The sequence below is a fragment of the Pan troglodytes genome, chromosome 2 (genome assembly GCF_028858775.2).
Source record: "Pan troglodytes isolate AG18354 chromosome 2, NHGRI_mPanTro3-v2.0_pri, whole genome shotgun sequence".
In the NCBI taxonomy this organism is placed as follows: Eukaryota; Metazoa; Chordata; class Mammalia; order Primates; family Hominidae; genus Pan; species Pan troglodytes.
In genome coordinates, this window is record NC_086015.1 from 124,239,664 (window position 1) to 124,257,611 (window position 17,948).

Consider the following 17,948-nt stretch of genomic DNA (forward strand, 5'->3'; position numbering starts at 1 on the left):
CTACTGATTTTTTTTTGTTTTAATCTTCTACCTAGATAATTTACCACATTCTTTTATTTGCAAAAAATTTTTAGTAATTTGTTTCTATTTTCTTGTATTTATATGCATTATTTCAATTTATTGTCTTGCTGAATTAGCTTGAATTTATAAAACAAAGTTGAATAATAATGGGAATAGCAAATATATATGTTTTATTCCTGATTTTAATGGGAATGACTGTAGTTTTTTGTTGTTTAGCATATGTTTGTTATTTTCATTATGTCATTTTCTTCTAATCCTATTTCACATATTTACCTGGATTGACTGCTAAATTTCATCAAATGCCTTTCCAGAACCTAATGATATAATCATGGTTTTATTCTTTAATTTGTTGATTAATGAATAATGTCAATACAAATCCTTATTCAACTTCTTGTTGAAATCTAACAGAAATATGTTTTAAATTTTATTTATTTTCCCTTCCATGAAAGAGAAAAAGTGTGAATAATTTTCTGGCTTTGTAAATAAAACTAATTCATATTTATATTTTTCTGAAAATGCTATGTCAATTAAAAATTATTATCACAGGAAAAAATTAAGTAAAACAAACAATCAGAATTACAGATTCCTTAGAGACTAAAGATTATATTCACAAGAGGTAGCAGCAATCTGTAAAGTACAGCTGTCTTGTAAGACTCCTTTTTAGAGACAACATTTGCAAAGACATTTATATGATGAAGAATATCATTTGCTTTTCTGTATCTGTATCTTGCCAAGGTTTATTTTGTAAGCAGTTAGAAGTTCTCACAATTTGAAGGCTAGGGTCTGGAAAACTCAAAATTTAAATTAAGGAAAGGAAAAGGATAAAATAAGTTAGTAACTAATAGAGTATGAAGTATATATATTTAGTATCTATACTTACATTTGTGGAATAAAATGTGTTTGGCCATGGTTTATCATTGTTTGAATATATCACTTGGTTTTGATTTATCAGTATCTTATTTAGTGTTTTGCACCTATATTTATAAGTCTTCATTTGCTTTATAATGCTTAAAACAATCTGATATTATGTAGACTATAAAATATGATGAGTTTCCTGTGAAATTACTACTATATTCAAAATAGCCCTTTTGTGGCTATTTCATCCTTTGTGGCCCTTTGCAGCAGCCCATCCATCTTTTCTGCCTTGGACCCAGGAAACAACTGTTTTCTTCTTCTTCTTCTTCTTTTTTTTTTTAAACTCGATCATTAGTATCTTATATAGTTTATTTTTCTCTCTGTCTCGCTTTCTCTCTTTTTCTCTGTCTCTTCTGTTTGAATATATGTATCTGATGTTTAACATATTGAAAGATGAGGGCAATTGGGGGAAGAGTTTGGGACTGAATTAGTGATAAGCACATAAAAACTAAGGAAATGAAGAAAATTTAAAAAAATTAGCCCCAGGGAACAAAAACATTTGTGTGTCAAAGTAAAAGAGTAGTAGTTAGTAGAGACTGAACAGTTAGGATTTTTTTTTGGAGGATGGGGATGTGGAAAGTATGCTTGTATGTGTAATGGGGGTAGGTGAGAAAGAGAATCCTTTTTTTTTTCCTTTGGAAAAGTCAGTAAGTAGCAATGTAAAAATGTTATTTTGAGACACATTAAGTAAAAATACCAAAATAAAGAGCAAAAAAGATTGAAAAGTGGTTGCATATGGGAAGTAGGAAATGGGAGAGGGAAGGAGACATATGACTTTTAATTATCCTAATATGTCCTATAGAATTATATGACTTGTTAAACTATGTGCATGATAGAATATGTTAAAAATAAAACTAGCATGAGAAGAGAAAAAAGTTAGATATAAAATTTCAAAAAATTAATAAGTTAATGAACAAATATCCCATTTCTATTATATATATTTCCAAATATAAAATGGGAGTGGATTAGTGCTTTATTCTTTTAAAAATTCAATATAACTACCTTTTGGATCTTTGAATGTGATAGTTTCCTTGTTATTTCAAGAGATTTGTAAGTCTTACTGAGAAACTAGTACCAATACTTCCATCGCCAATGACCAGTGGTTGTTTACGTGAGCAGGTAATTTGCCCCTCTTGTGCATACAGAACAATCTTACTTTTTAATTTTTTTGAATCACAATGTGATGGAGTTTCATGGGAACTTGTTATTTCTATCACCGTTATGCCACTCTATGGTGTCATATGCATTATAGACCTTTTACTTAGTCTTTTCTTTCATCCAAGAGAGCAGGAAATTATTCAGCAATACTTTCAGTGACCCAAGATGACATCAGATTTAGGTAAGAGCTGTGAACATACACACATAATCCTAAAAAACTCAAGGTTTAAATGATTTGGCTGTTATTGAAAACAAGTATCATTGAAATTGAGGGACCTTTCTCAACAATGAGAATTGCTCCATAGTTCCAGTAATAATTGGCTTTTGTTTACCAAAGTGGCAAAATATGTTGTGTCCATCACGTTCCTTACTACAGATATTTTATCTCAAATTATATCAATTCATGACTTACTGCATAAATTTTGAGACAGTTTATATACAATTTCTGAATTCAAGATCTGAAATGATATGCCCCAATCCACACTTTACCCAGAGTGTAACATCTGTAGACCAAAAACCCGACAAGTAACCTAATATCAGAAAAGGCATAGCATATATTAGGTAATCATAGCTATTTACTGGCAAATCTTCTACCTAGAATAATTTTTAAATAAAATAAATGTACTTCATAATTGGAATATTCTATTCCCTGTTACATATAGGTATTATTATTATTTTCTATACATGGTAGTTTCCAATGGTTACATTAATATTATTAAGTGAAACCTGGTACAATGCTTCTAGGAGTTCTGTGTTCAAATATAGAAATGATAGCTTTGGCATATCAGTATTATTTGAATATGATATATATATGCAATGTCAACCAAAAAAATCAGATGAAAAATATGTCCAAATATGTTGAATTTATTTGGGAATTAGAAATGAAGTTTTTTTTAACCTGAGATGCATAGCCATGCCAAGCCACGTATGCATCTGAAGAGGCGAGAGTAAAGCGAAGCTGGTATTGGCAAAAGGAGAAGTTCACATAAACTGCTTGGAAATAGAGGTCATTGGTTTTGGAGACTCAAAGCCAGAGTTGGCATCAGTTCATTGGTAGAAACGCTATTACTGGGCAAGTGTTCTTTCAAGAGGATCTTATATTAATTATAGCAGTACTGAAAAAAGAATTTCTCTTGGAGTTGTTTTAGAAAGTCCTTGAGACAGTCTTTATCTCAGACATGCAAGCATGAACCCTTCAAGCTTTTCGCTTTTCCAGCTCTGGTTTGTTTGGGTCTACAAAAAATGATTTCATTCTGGTATCTGCAACTTTCACAGCATGAACCATTAATATGGTAGCACACTAGAAGTCTTTAGAATCAAAAGCCATATTTATTTTTTTCACTTTTTAGGCTGATGATCAATACTGGGAAGCATTCCTCATAAATTAACTTGGTGATCTAATATTTACTTCTTTTTAAAAATGAATGGTTGGGGTATGTATTAGGATGCAAGTTAGGCTACTGTAACAGGCCATAATAACTGTGGCTTAAACAATATAGAAATTTGTCTTTCTTTTATGAATATGTCCAATCAAAAGCAACCTTGAACTGATTCCATGATTGTACGGTGTCAATAATCCAACAAGATCTTTCTATCTTGTTCTGCCATCCTCAACATATGGCTTCCATCTCATATTCTAAGATGGCTGTTCTAACTCCTGCTATTGTATCTATTTTCCAATCAGTCAGAAGGTAAGAAAAATAGAATATTTGCCTTTACCATTAAGAATATATTATATATAATTTCTTCTGTTTTCCTTTGTTCACGATCTGGTCTAGCCTGCAGTGGAGGCTGATAAATATAGTATTTAACTGGATTGTTATCTGCTGAACTAAAACTTCTATTAGTATAGAAGGGAAAAATGCAGACATTGGGGAACAGTAGACAGTCCCCGTCACAGGTGGTTTTGAGGCTATTTTGCCATATTATGACACTATTAAGCCTGAACAATCAGGCCTCATATAAATTCTGCTTTGCCAAAGTACTGCTGTTAGTTCTATCCTGGTCCCTTTGTGTTCCCAATTATACTAAGAAAACTAAAACTAAAACTACACTAAAATATTCAGATTTTTTTGGTAGCTGGGTTCTGGTTAGATTCTGCCAATGGGAGGCACTTACGTCAAATTAAAAAGTAGAGGGGAAGCAAAAGTCATTTTTTTTCTGGTAGTGCCTCTTGCAATATCAGCACTGAGTACAGGTTTATGTATTTCATCCTCAGAAGAGGTAGCAACTTCCTTAACTCAGGGTAGTATGACTAGCCCTCCCACATATTTGTAACTAATTCTTTCTATTACATGTTTATTTGCTTCAAATATCTAGATAGATTTGTGTAACTATTGATACGTTGGCCACTTCATTCCTGTAATATTTTGAAGGGAGAGTGGAACAAAAGAAAACAAGCAAAGCAAAGTAGCATTAAGAAGAGCTAGATATTAAGAAATTCACTTATTTTTTTACTAGCTTTGCTACCATTATCTTACTTCACTGAGCATAAATTATAATATTTCAAGAACACTTTTTGACTTTGTCTAAAACTGAGAATTTTTTAAGCTTAACATAGTTGTCTTCAAACTCTGTTCTACATTTTCTTTGCTCCTTTTTTCCTACTGCATCTATATCATTCCAGTTGATGTCCTTGATTCTTTTGAAATCAACTAGGTACCCCAACTGATCTCAACTTTTTATTGCATACTTTGTCTCATAATACGATTTGGTGTTCTTGAGAAGAAAAAATTCTTTTACTTCAAATTGAAATATAACCCACCCACCATACAATTCACCTATTTAAAGTGTACATTTCAGTGGTGTTTGGTATGTTCACAGAGTTGTGCAACAACCTCCACGATCAATTTTAGAACATTTCCATCAGTCCAGAAAGGAACGTTGTATTAATTAACAGTCAATTCCTATTACTCTGAACCCCCATCCCTAGGCAACCACTAATATAAATTCTGTTTCTATAGATTTTCCTATTCTATACACTTCATGTAAATGGAATCATACAGTATGTGACTAGCTTCTTCAGTTAGCATAACATTTTCAAGGTTCATCTATGTTGTAGCACATATCAGTACTTCATTTTTTAAAATTGATGAACAATATTCTATTGTGTGGATATACCACATTTTGTTTATTTATTCATCAGTCGATGGACATTTGAGTTGTTTCTTTTTGGCTGCTATGAATAATGCTGCTATGAACATTACAAGAGCTTTGTTTATATTTATGTTTTCATTTCTCTTGGGTTTATGCCCAGGAGCAGAATTGCTGAATCATATGGTAACTCTGTATTTCATATATTGAGGAACTACCAATCTATTTTCCAAAGAGCCTGCATTATTTTACATTTCTAACAGCAATGTATTAGGGCTCCAATTTCTTTACATCTTTATCAACATGTGTTAATATATCTGTTTTTTATTATAGTTATCCTAGTGGGTGCACAGTTGTATCTTGTTGATATGATTTACAGTTCCCTAATGGCTAATGATGTTGAGGATCTTTCAGTGTTTATTGGCCATTTATATATATTATTTATTTATTATATAATAAATGTCTGTTAAGATCCTTTGCCCATTTTAAATTTAGGTTATTTGTCTTTTTATTGAATTTTAAGGGTTCTTTATATATTCTGGATTAAGTTCTTTTTCAGATATTTGATTTGCAAATTATTTTCCCATTCTGTGGATTATCCTTTCCCATTTTTATTTCAATAGTTTTTGGGGAACAGGTGGTTTTTGGTTACATAGATAACTACTTTAGTGCTAATTTCTGAGATTTTTGGCACCCATCACCTGAGCAGTGTACACTGTACCCAATGTGTAGTTTTTAACTCTCACCCAACTCCCACCCTTCCTCCTGAGCCCCCCAAATCCATTATGTCATTCTTATGCCTTTGTGTCCTCATAGGTTAGCTCTTACTTATATGTGAGAACATATAATATTTGGTTTTTCATTCCTGAGTTACTTAACTTAGAATAATGGTCTCCAACTCCACCCAGGTTTCTGTAAATGCTATTATTTCATTCCTTTTTATGACAGAGTAGTATTTTATGGTGTATATATACCACATTCTCTTTATTCACTCATTGGTTGATGGGCATTTAGGCTGGTTCCATATTTTTCTGCGATTGGAAATTGTGCAGCTATAAGCATGCCTGTGCATGTGTCTTTTTCATATAATGATTTTTTTTTCTTCTGAGTAGATATCCAATGGTGGGATTGCTGGATCAAATGGTAGTTCTACTTTTAGCTCTTTAAGGAATATCTATACTGTTTCCCATAGGATTTGTACTAGTTTATATTCCCACCAGCAGTGTAAGTGTTCACTTTTCACCACATCCACGCCAACATCTATTATTTTTTGATTTTTAAATTATGGTCAGTCTTGCAGGAGTAAGGTGGTATCTCATTGTGGTTTTAATTTGCATTTTCTTGATAATTAATGGTGTTGAGCATTTTTCATGTTTGTTGACCATTTGTATATCTTCTTTTGAGAATTGTCTATTCATGTCCTTTGCCCAATTTTTCATGGGATTATTATATTTTTATTTTTATTTTTTGCTGATTTGTTTTGAGTTTCTTGTAGATTCTGGATATTAGTTGTTTGTCAGATGCATAGTTTGTGAATATTTTCTCCCATTCTGTGGGTTGTCTGTTTACTCTGCTGATTATTTCTTTTGCTGTGCAGAAGCTTTTTAGTTTAATTAGGTCCCATTTATTTATGTTTGTTTTTGTTGCATTTGCTTTTGGGTTCTTGGTCATGAACTCTTTGCCTAAGCCAATGTCTAGAAGAGTTTTTCCAATGTTATCTTCTAGGATTTTTATGGTTTCAGGTCTTAGATTTAAGACTTTGATCCACCTTGAGGTGATTTTTGTATAAAGTGAGAGATGAGGATCCACTTTGATTCTTCTACATGTGGCTTGCCAATTATCCCAGCACCATTTGTTAAATAGGGTGTCCTTTCCCTACCTTATATTTTTGGTTGCTTTGTTGAAGGTCAAATACCTTGTCAAAATATTCAGCTGTATTTCTGGGTTCTTTATTCTGTTCCATTTGTCTACATGCCTATTTTTATACCAGTACCATGCTGTTTTGGTAACTATAGCCTTGTAGTATAGTTTGAAGTCAGATAATGTAATGCCTCCAGATTTGTTTTCTTTAACTGTCTTTGATGGTGTCCTTTATAGCGCATAAGTTTTTGCTTTGGACAGAGTTCAATATGTCTGTTTTTTGTTTCATTGCTTGTGTTTTTGGTGTTTTATTTAAGAAACCATTGTCTACCTTTCCACAGCATAGACATACATCAAAACACCATGTTCTAACCATAAACATTTATAATTTTTGTCAATTAAAAAATAATTTAAAAAAAATTACCTAATTGAAGTCACTAAGATTTAAACAGATTTCTTTATTCTTAGAGTTTTATAGCTTTGACTTTTATATTTAAACGTATGATCCATTTTGAGTTAATTTTTGTGTATGTTATAAGTAAGGGATTTAACTTGATTCTTTTACATGTGTGTATAGAGTTGCTACAGCACCATTTGCTGAAAGGATTAGTCTTTTCTCAATGAATTGTCTTGGCACTCTTTTCGAAAATCAATGGACTGAAAATGTGAGGATTTATTTCTGGAATCTCATTTCCGTTCCATTAATCTATATGTCTATCCTTATGCCAATACCTTATTTTCTTGATTACTTTTGGTTTGTATAAGTTTTGAAATAGAAAAATGTGAGTTATCTAACTTTGTTCTCTTTCAAGATTGTTTTGTTATTATGAGTCTCTTGGATATCTATATAAATTTTAGGATTAGTTTGTCAATTTTTTTTATTATACTTTAAGTTTTAGGGTACATGTGCACAATGTGTAGGTTAGTTACATATGTATACATGAGACATGCTGGTGCGCTGCACCCACTGCTCAATGAAATAAAAGAGGATACAAACAAATGGAAGAACATTCCATGCTCATGGGTAGGAAGAATCAATATCGTGAAAATGGCCATACTGCCCAAAGTAATTTATAGATTCAATGCCATCCCCATCAAGCTACCAATGACTTTCTTCACAGAATTGGGAAAAACTACTTTAAAGTTCATATGGAACCAAAAAAGAACCGGCATCACCAAGTCAATCCTAAGCCAAAAGAACAAAGCTGGAGGCATCATGCTACCTGACTTCAAACTATACTACAAGGCTACAGTAAGCAAAACAGCATGGTACTGGTACCAAAACAGATATAGATCAATGGAACAGAACAGAGCCTCAGAAATAATGCCGCATATCTACAACTATCTGATCTTTGACAAACCTGAGAAAAACAAGCAATGGGGAAAGGATTCCCTATTTAATAAATGGTGCTGGAAAAACTGGCTAGCCATATGTAGAAAGCTGAAACTGGATCCCTTCCTTACACCTTACACAAAAATCAATTCAAGAGGGATTAAAGACTTAAACATTAGACCTAAAACCATAAAAACCGTAGAAGAAAACCTAGGCATTACCATTCAGGACATAGGCACGGGCAAGGACTTCATGTCTAAAACACCAAAAGCAATGGCAACAAAAGCCAAAATTGACAAATGGGATCTAATTAAACTAAAGAGCTACTGCACAGCAAAAGAAACTACCATCAGAGTGAACAGGCAACCCACAAAAATGGGAGAAAATTTTCGCAACCTACTCATCTGACAAAGGGCTAATATCCAGAATCTACAATGAACTCAAACAAATTTACAAGAAAAAAACAAACAACCCCATCAAAAAGTGGCCGAAGGACATGAACAGACACTTCTCAAAAGAAGACATTTATGCAGCCAAAAAACACATGAAAAAATGCTCACCATCACTGGCCATCGGAGAAATGCAAATCAGAACCACAATGAGATATCATCTCACACCAGTTAGAATGGCAATCATTAAAAAGTCAGGAAACAACAGGTGCCGGAGAGGATGTGGAGAAATAGAAACACTTTTACACTGTTGTTGGGACTGTAAACTAGTTCAACCATTGTGGAAGTCAGTGTGGCGATTCCTCAGGGATCTAGAACTAGAAATACCATTTGACCCAGCCATCCCATTATGGGGTATATACCGAAAGGAGTATAAATCATGCTGCTATAAAGACACATGCACACGTATGTTTATTGCGGCACTATTCACAATAGCAAAGACTTGGAACCAACCCAAATGTCCAACAATGATAGACTGGATTAAGAAAATGTGGCACATATACACCATGGAATATATGCAGCCATAAAAAATGATGAGTTCATGTCCTTTGTAGGGACATGGATGAAACTGGAAATCATCATTCTCAGTAAACTATCGCAAGAACAAAAAACCAAACACCGCATATTCTCACTCATAGGTGGGAATTGAACAGTGAGAACACATGGATACAGGAAGGGGAACATCACATTCTGGGGACTGTTGTGGGGTGGGGGGAGGGGGGAGGGATAGCATTGGGAGATATAGCTAATGCTAGTTTGTCAATTTTTGCAAAAAAGCCAGCTGGGATTTTGACAGAGATTGCATTGATTTTAATATCAATTCGGAGAGTATTGCCACATTAATGTTTAATCTATAGATATCTGGGATGACTTTTATTTAGATCTTTAATTTTTAAAAGAATATTGTGTAGTTTTCAGAGTACAAATTTTGCACTTCTTTTGTTCATTTTATTCCTATGTATTTTATTCCTTTGGATTCTACTTATTATAAATGGGGTTCTTTATTTTATTTTTGGATAGTTTATTGTTAGTATGCAGGAATACAATTGACTTTTTTTTTTAATATTTCACTTTTAAGTCCTCATAAAAGCCTTTATTATAGCCTAATGGTAAAGCACTGGATTTATAATCGTGATTTTGCAACATGGTGAATCAAGACATTTATCTTCATAAAAACACTTTGAAGCAGTGACTTCAACTCACCGTTTCTATAGTTCTGACAACAATTAATGTCATTTTTCTTCTTTTGGCATCGATGGATGCTTGATCATGCAACTATATAAAGTACCCTATGCCCTTATCAATAAACAATATCCTTGGTCAATGAATAAGGGTGTGTACAATTTTTAAAATTTTTCCCATATAGTTTCTTTTGTACCCTGTCACCCAGGCTGGAGTACAGTGGTGTGATCATGGCTTACTGCAGCCTCAACCTCCCAGGCTCAAGTGATCCTCCTATCTAAGCCTGCAGAGTATCTGGGACTATAGGCATGCACCACCATGCCCAGCTAATTTTTTTTTTTTTAATAGAGACAAGATCTCTCTATCTTGCCCAGGGTGGTATCGAACTCCTGGGCTCAAGTGATCCATCTGCCTTGACCTCCCAAAGTGCTGGGATTACAGGTGCAAGTCACTGCACCCAGCCCATTTTCCATATAGTTTCTAAGCAATTATCAGGCATTGTTCTAACAAGAAATGGATCTTACAGACATGCTTGAAATAGATTCACTTAAAGAGCTGTTGAACAAATATGATATGAAATATAAACTTGGAGTGGGGAAAACTACTCATTATAAATAAGCAGCAGTGGAAATCTATACAGTAATTTTTTGCCAGTAGCTCCAATAGCCTTGAAAGATCTCACAATTGACTTTTTTTTTTTTTTTTTTTTTTGAGATGAGGTCTTGTTCTGTTGTTCAGGCTGGGGCGTAGTGGCATGATCATGGCTCACTGCAGTTTCAACCTCCTGGGCTCAAGTGATCCTTCTGCCTTAGCCTCCTGAGTAGCTGGGACTGCAGGTGTGCGCCATCATGCCTGATGAATTTTTCCTTTTTTTTTTTTTTGTAGAGATGGGGTCTTGTAATATTGCCCAGGTTGGTTTTGAACTCCTGAACTCAAGCAATCCTCCTGCTTTGGCCTCCCAAAGTGCTGATATTACAGACATGGGCCACTGTGCCTAGCCCACAATTGAGTTTTTTACATTAATTTTGTAACTTTAGCTTGCAGAGCTCCTTTATTAGTTCTAATAATTTTTTAGTGTATTTCTTAGGATTGCATTTATACAAAATTGTGTTCCTTGCAGATAGTTTTAGTTCTTCCTTCCTATCTGGATGTGTCTTACTTCTTTTTCTTGTCTAATTGCTCTGGATGGGATAGAACCTTCAGTACAATATTGAATAGAGGTGGATAGAGTGGAAATACTTGTTTGATTCCTAACCTTAGAAGGAAAACATTGATTCTTTCACTAATTTTTATGATGTAGGTTTTTTATACATGCCATTTATTAGATGTATAAGGCAGGAACAGAAAGAAAAGTTGAAAGAATTATATTGTGAACACTCACTCATATGTATATTCTTACCACTAATATTTGACAGTTATCATTCACTTATCATGTATCTATCTATCCATCTGTCCACCCAGGTATCTATATTATTTTGTGGATGCATTTTCAAGTTGCAGATGTCAGTATACTTTACCCTTTAACACCTCCGTATACATAACATTGAATAGATTTTAATATTTGTTTCTAATAATTTCTTAACTTTTTTTAGGTGTAATTTATATGCAGAGAAATCACAAATTTTATTGTACCATTTTATGAGTTTTAACTAATGTATATGCTTGTGTAATCCAAATTGCTATGAAAATACAGAATATTACATCTTTACTCAAAAAAGTTTCTTCATATTCCTTCCCAATCAATAACTCTTCAAGACAACTACTGTTCTGATTTTATAAACTTTTTTGTGTATGGCTTCTTAGCATAGTTTTTTTTGAGAATCATTTGTGTTGTTGCATCTATCAGTAGTTTGTGTCTTTTAATTGTTGAGTAGTATTCCATTGTATGATTATATCATATCACAGTTTGTTTTTTTAATTCTTTTGTTGGACACCTGGGCTGTTTCCAGATTTTTACTATTTTGAATACAGCTGGTAGGGTCTTACTTATACAAATCATTTTATGAACATATGCTTTTAATTTTCCTGAATATATGCATAGGAGTGGAATTGCTAGATTGTAAGACAGATGTATATTTAGTTTTATAAGAAACTGCAAGATATTTTAAAAAAGTGTTTGTATCATTTTACACTCCCATCAGCAATGTATGAGTTTAGGTTACTCCATCTCTGTGTTAATGTTTGGTGGTAGCTTTTTTTTTTTCCTTTAAACTAATTTTAGACATTCTGGTGGCTATATAATGGTATCTTGTGATTGTAATTTTTATTTCCCTAGAGACTTATTGGTATTATTTGCTCTCTTTCAGACAGTTCGGCATGGTTTTCCTCATCAGCCCACAGCATTAGCCTTTGATCCAGTTCAGAAAATCTTGGCTATTGGGACGAGAACAGGTGCTATACGAATGTATCCTTAAATTTTGGTTCATTATCTGCCACAGTAATGCCAATTACATTTCTTTAAATATTCAGGTAAGATAAATATTTATGACCAAATAAAGTTTATTATTTTTTAAGAAATGAGTAACTATTGTGAAAAATCTGCACTTTCAAATTTATTGGCATATTTTTAATGTCTTTGAGATCAGTATTGATGTCTCTTCTTTAACTCCTGTTATTTGTAATTTGTATCTTCTCTTTTTTCCTTATCCATCTGCCTAGAAGTTTATCAATTGTATTGATTCTCATGATTCTCACAAAGAATCAACTTTTGGGTGCATTGCTCTTCTTTATTGTGTTTCTATATTCGATTTCATTGAATTCTGCTTTGATCACTTAAATTTCTTTGCTTTTGCTTACCTGGGGTTTAATTTGATCTTCTTTCTCTAGTTTTTCAAGTGGAAACAGTTAATTAATTTGAGAACTTTCTTCTTTTCTAATATGTGCCTATAGTACTATAAATTTCCTCCCAAATTCTACTTTAGTGTCATCTTGTTTTTTAAAATTAAACTTTTTATTTTGAGATAATTAATTGTAGATGCACATGTAGTTATAAGAAATAATACAGAGATATCCATATTCTTTCACCTACTTTGCTCCAATTGTAGCATCTTAGAAAACTATAGTGTAATATCACAACCAGGATATTGACATTATACAATCAAGATACAAAACATTTCTATCACCACAAGGATTCTTCATATTGCTCTTCTATGGTCACACCTTGTCCCTCCAACCCCATCCTTGACCCCTAACAACCACTAATTTGTTTTTCATTTCAATAATTTTGCCACTTCAAAAATGTTATATAAATGGAATCATACAGTTTATAATTTTTGGCGATTGGCCATTTTCACTCAGTATAACTCTCTGAAGATTCATTCATATTGTTGCATGTATCAGTAGTTTATTCCTTTATACTGAATTGGATAATATTCCATGGTATAGATGTACCACAGTGTAGCCATTCACCTATTCAAAGAAATTTGACTTGTTTCTGGTTTTTGGCTATTCTTACTAAACAACTATGATCATCTGTGTACATATTTTTGTGTGAACCTAAGTTTTTGTTTCTCTGGTGTAAATGCCCAGGAGTACAACTGAAGGGTCATGTGGTAATTAGATATTTTAGTTTTAATTTTTTTAGTGTACCATTCAGTGTTATTAAATACATTTATATTATGCAACCATCATCACCATCCTTTTCTGTAAATCTTTCACTTTGTAAAACTGAAACTCTACACCCATTAAATTATAACTCTCCATGTCCCTCTTCTTCTAGCCCCTGGAAACCACCATTCTGCTTTCTGTTTCTATAATTTTTACTACTCTAGGTAACTTATATAAGTGAAAGCATACAGTATTCTTCTTTTTTGTGACTGGCTTATTTCATTCAGCATAATGTCCTCAACGTTTATCCATGTTGAAGCATATGTGAGAACTTCCTTCCTTTTTAAGACTGAATAATATTTCATTGTATGTATATATCACATTTTGATATCTGTTCGTTAATTTATGGGCACTTGTTTTTTCCATGTTTTAGCTATTATGAATAATATTGCTATGAACATGGGTGTACAAATATCTCTTTGAAATGTTGCTTTTAGTTCTTTTGGGTATATATCCAGAAGAAGAATTGCTGGATCATATGATAATTGTATTTTTAATTTTTTGAGGAACTGTCATTCTGTTTCTCATAGCAGCTATACTGGTTTACATTTTCACCAATAGTAATTGCCCTTTGATGCAAATATTTTAAATTTTAATGAAGTTCAAGTTGGCTATTTTTTTCTTTTGTTGCCTGTGCTTTGGTGTCATATGTAAGAAATCTTTACCAAATCCAATGGAATGAAGCTTTTACCCTGTTTTCTTCTAAGAGTTTTATAGTTTTAGGTTTTACATTTGGGCCTTTTATCCATTTCTGAGTGAATTTTTGTATATAGTAAAAGGGTCTAATCTCACTATTTGGCATGTGGATATCCCATTTTCCCAGAACCATTTGTTGACAAGACTATCTTCTCCATTGAATGGTACTGGCACCCTTGTCAAAAAATTATGTGATCATACATGTTAGGGTTTGTTTGTGGGCTCTCCTATTCTATTCCACTGATCTATAGGTATGTTTCTATGTTACTACTACACTGTTTTTATTTACTGTAGCTTTGTAGATTGGAAACCAGATAGTGTGAAATTTGAAATTAGATGAATTTTCAGCACTTATTGAAATGATCGGATAGTTTTTGTTATTGATTATGTTACTGTGATATATGATATTTATTGATTTGCATATGCTGAACCATTCATGAATTCCTGAGATGATTCCCACTTGATAATGATAAGTGATTTTTAAAAAATATGTTTTCTTGTTGAAATTGATTTGTGAGTATTTTGTTGAGGATTTTTGCATCTAGGTTTATCGAGGATATTGGCTTGTAGTGTTCTTTTTTGTTCTGTCTTTGTTGGTTTTGGTATTAGGATAATGCCGGCCTCATAGATGAGATTGAAAGTATTCCCCGCTTTTCAATTTTTTTCTTAAGAGTTTGAGTAGAAGTAGTATTAGTTCTTTAAATGTTTGGTAGACTTCTGAATGACTACTGAGTACATAACGAAATGAAGGTAGCAATAAAGATGTTCTTTGAAACCAACGAGAACAAAGATACAACATACCAGGATCTCTGGGAAACATTTAAAGCAGTGTGTAGAGGGAAATTTATAGCACTAAATGCCCACAAGAGAAAGCAGGAAAGATCTAAAATTGATGCCTTAACATCACAATTAAAAGAACTAGAGAAGCAAGAGTAAACACATTCAAAAGCTAGCAGAGACAAGAAATAACTAAGATCAGAGCAGAACTGAAGGAGATAGAGACACAAAAAACCTTTCAAAAAATCAACGAATCCAGGAGCTGGTTTTTTGAAAAGATCAACAAAATTGATAGACCGCTAGCAAGACTAATAAAGAAGAAAAGGGAGAAGAATCAAATAGACACAATAAAAAGTGATGAAGGGGATATCACCACCGATCCTGCAGAAATACAAACTACCATCACAGAATACTATAAACAACTCTATGTAAATAAACTAGAAAATCTAGAAGAAATGGATAAATTCCTGGACACATACACCCTCCCAAGACTAAACCAGGAAGAAATTGAATCTCTGAATACACCAATAACAGGATCTGAAATTGAGGCAATAATTAATAGCTTACCAACCAAAAAAAGTCCAGGACCAGATGGATTCACAGCCAAATTCTACCAGAGGTACAAGGAGGAGCTGGTACCATTCCTTCTGAAACTATTCCAATCAATAGAAAAATAGGGAATCCTCCCTAACTCATTTTATCAGGCCAGCATCATCCTGATACCAAAGCCCGACAGAGACACAACAAAAAAAGAGAATTTTAGACCAGTATCCCTGATGAAGATCAATGCAAAAATCCTCAATATAATACTGGCAAACCGCATCCAGCAACATATCAAAAAGCTTATCCACCATGATCAAGTGGGCTTCATCCCTGGGATGCAAGGCTGGTTCAACATATGCAAATCAATAAATGTAATCCAGCATATAAACAGAACCAAAGACAAAAACCACATGATTATCTCAATAGATGCAGAAAAGGCCTTTGACAAAATTCAACAGCCCTTCATGCTAAAAACTCTCAATAAATTAGGTATTGATGGGACGTATCTCAAAATAATAAGAGCTATCTATGACAAACCCACAGCCAATATCATACTGAATGGGCAAAAACTGGAAGCATTCCCTTTGAAAACTGGCACAAGACAGGGATGCCCTCTCTCACCACTCCTATTCAACATAGTGTTGGAAGTTCTGGCCAGGGCAATTAGGCAGGAGAAGGAAATAAAGAGTATTCAATTAGGAAAAGAGGAATTCAAATTTTCCCTGTTTGCAGATGACATGATTGTATATCTAGAAATCCCCATCATCTCAGCCCAAAATCTCCATAAGCTGATAAGCAACTTCAGCAAAGTCTCAGGATACAAAATCAATGTGCAAAAATCACAAGCATTCTTATACACCAAAAACAGACAGAGAGCCAAATCATGAGTGAACTCCCATTCACAATTGCTTCAAAGAGAATAAAATACCTAGGAATCCAACTTACAAGGGATGTGAAGGACCTCTTCAAGGAGAACTACAAACCACTGCTCAGTGAAATTAAAGAGGATACAAACAAATGGAAGAGCATTCCATGCTCATGGATAGGAAGAATCAATGTCTTGAAACTGGCCATACTGCTCAAGGTAATTTATAGATTCAATGCCATCCCCATCAAGCTACCAATGACTTTCTTCACAGAACTGGAAAAAACTACTTTAAAGTTCATATGGAACCAAAAAAGATCCCACATTGCCAAGTCAATCCTAAGCCAAAAGAACAAAGCTGGAGGCATCATGCTACCTGACTTCAAACTATACTACAAGGCTACAGTAAGCAAAACAGCATGGTACTGGTACCAAAACAGAGATATAGGCCAATGGAACAGAACAGAGGCCTCAGAAATAATGCCACACATCTACAACCATCTGATCTTTGACAAACCTGACAAAAACAAGAAATGGGGAAAGGATTCCCTATTTAATAAATGGTTCTGGGAAAACTGGCTAGCCATATGTAGAAAGCTGAAACTGGATCCCTTCCTTACACCTTATACAAAAATTAATTCAAGATGGATTAAAGAATTAAATGTGAGACCTAAAACCATAAAAACCCTAGAAGAAAACCTAGGCAATACCATTCAGCACATAGGCATGGGCAAGGACTTCATGACTAAAACACCAAAAGCAATGGCAACAAAAGCCAAAATTGACAAATGGGATCTAATTAAACTAAAGAGCTTCTACACAGCAAAAGAAACTACCATCAGAATGAACAGGCAACCTATAGAATGGAAGAAAATTTTTGCAATCTACCTATCTGACAAAGGGCTAATATCCAGAATCTACAAAGAACTCAAACAAAAATTTACAAGAAAAAAACAAACAACCCCATCGAAAAGTGGGCAAAGGATATGAACAGACACTTCTCAAAAGAAGACATTTATGCAGCCAAAAGATACATGAAAAAAATGCTCATCATCACTGGCAAACAGAGAAATACAAATCAAAACCACAATGAGATACCATCTCACACCAGTTAGAATGGCAATCATTAAAAAGTCAGGAAACAACAGGTGCTGGAGAGGATGTGGAGAAATAGGAACACTTTTACACTGTTGTTGGGACTGTAAACTAGTTCAACCATTGTGGAAGTCAGTGTGGTGATTCCTCAGGGATCTAGAACTAGAAATACCATTTGACCTGGCCATCCCATTACGGGGTATATACTGAAAGGAGTATAAATCATGCTGCTATAAAAACACATGCACACGTATGTTTATTGTGGCACTATTCATAATAGCAAAGACTCGGAACCAACCCAAATGTCCATCAATGATAGACTGGATTAAGAATATATGACACATATACACCAGGG

The 17,948-nt window shown here is 33.7% G+C and overlaps 1 protein-coding gene across 4 annotated transcripts in view; it reads left to right on the forward strand.

Annotated features, from left to right (window-relative positions):
- STXBP5L (syntaxin binding protein 5L) overlaps positions 1-17,948 on the forward strand; it is a 507,599-nt gene that overhangs the window by 33,863 nt on the left and 455,788 nt on the right. For all 4 annotated transcript variants that reach the window (XM_516678.8, XM_024355609.3, XM_024355610.3 and 1 more), the window contains exon 3: positions 12,318-12,415. In XM_516678.8, coding sequence (XP_516678.3) covers positions 12,318-12,415 — 98 coding nt within the window. The remainder of the gene's footprint in view (positions 1-12,317; positions 12,416-17,948) is intronic.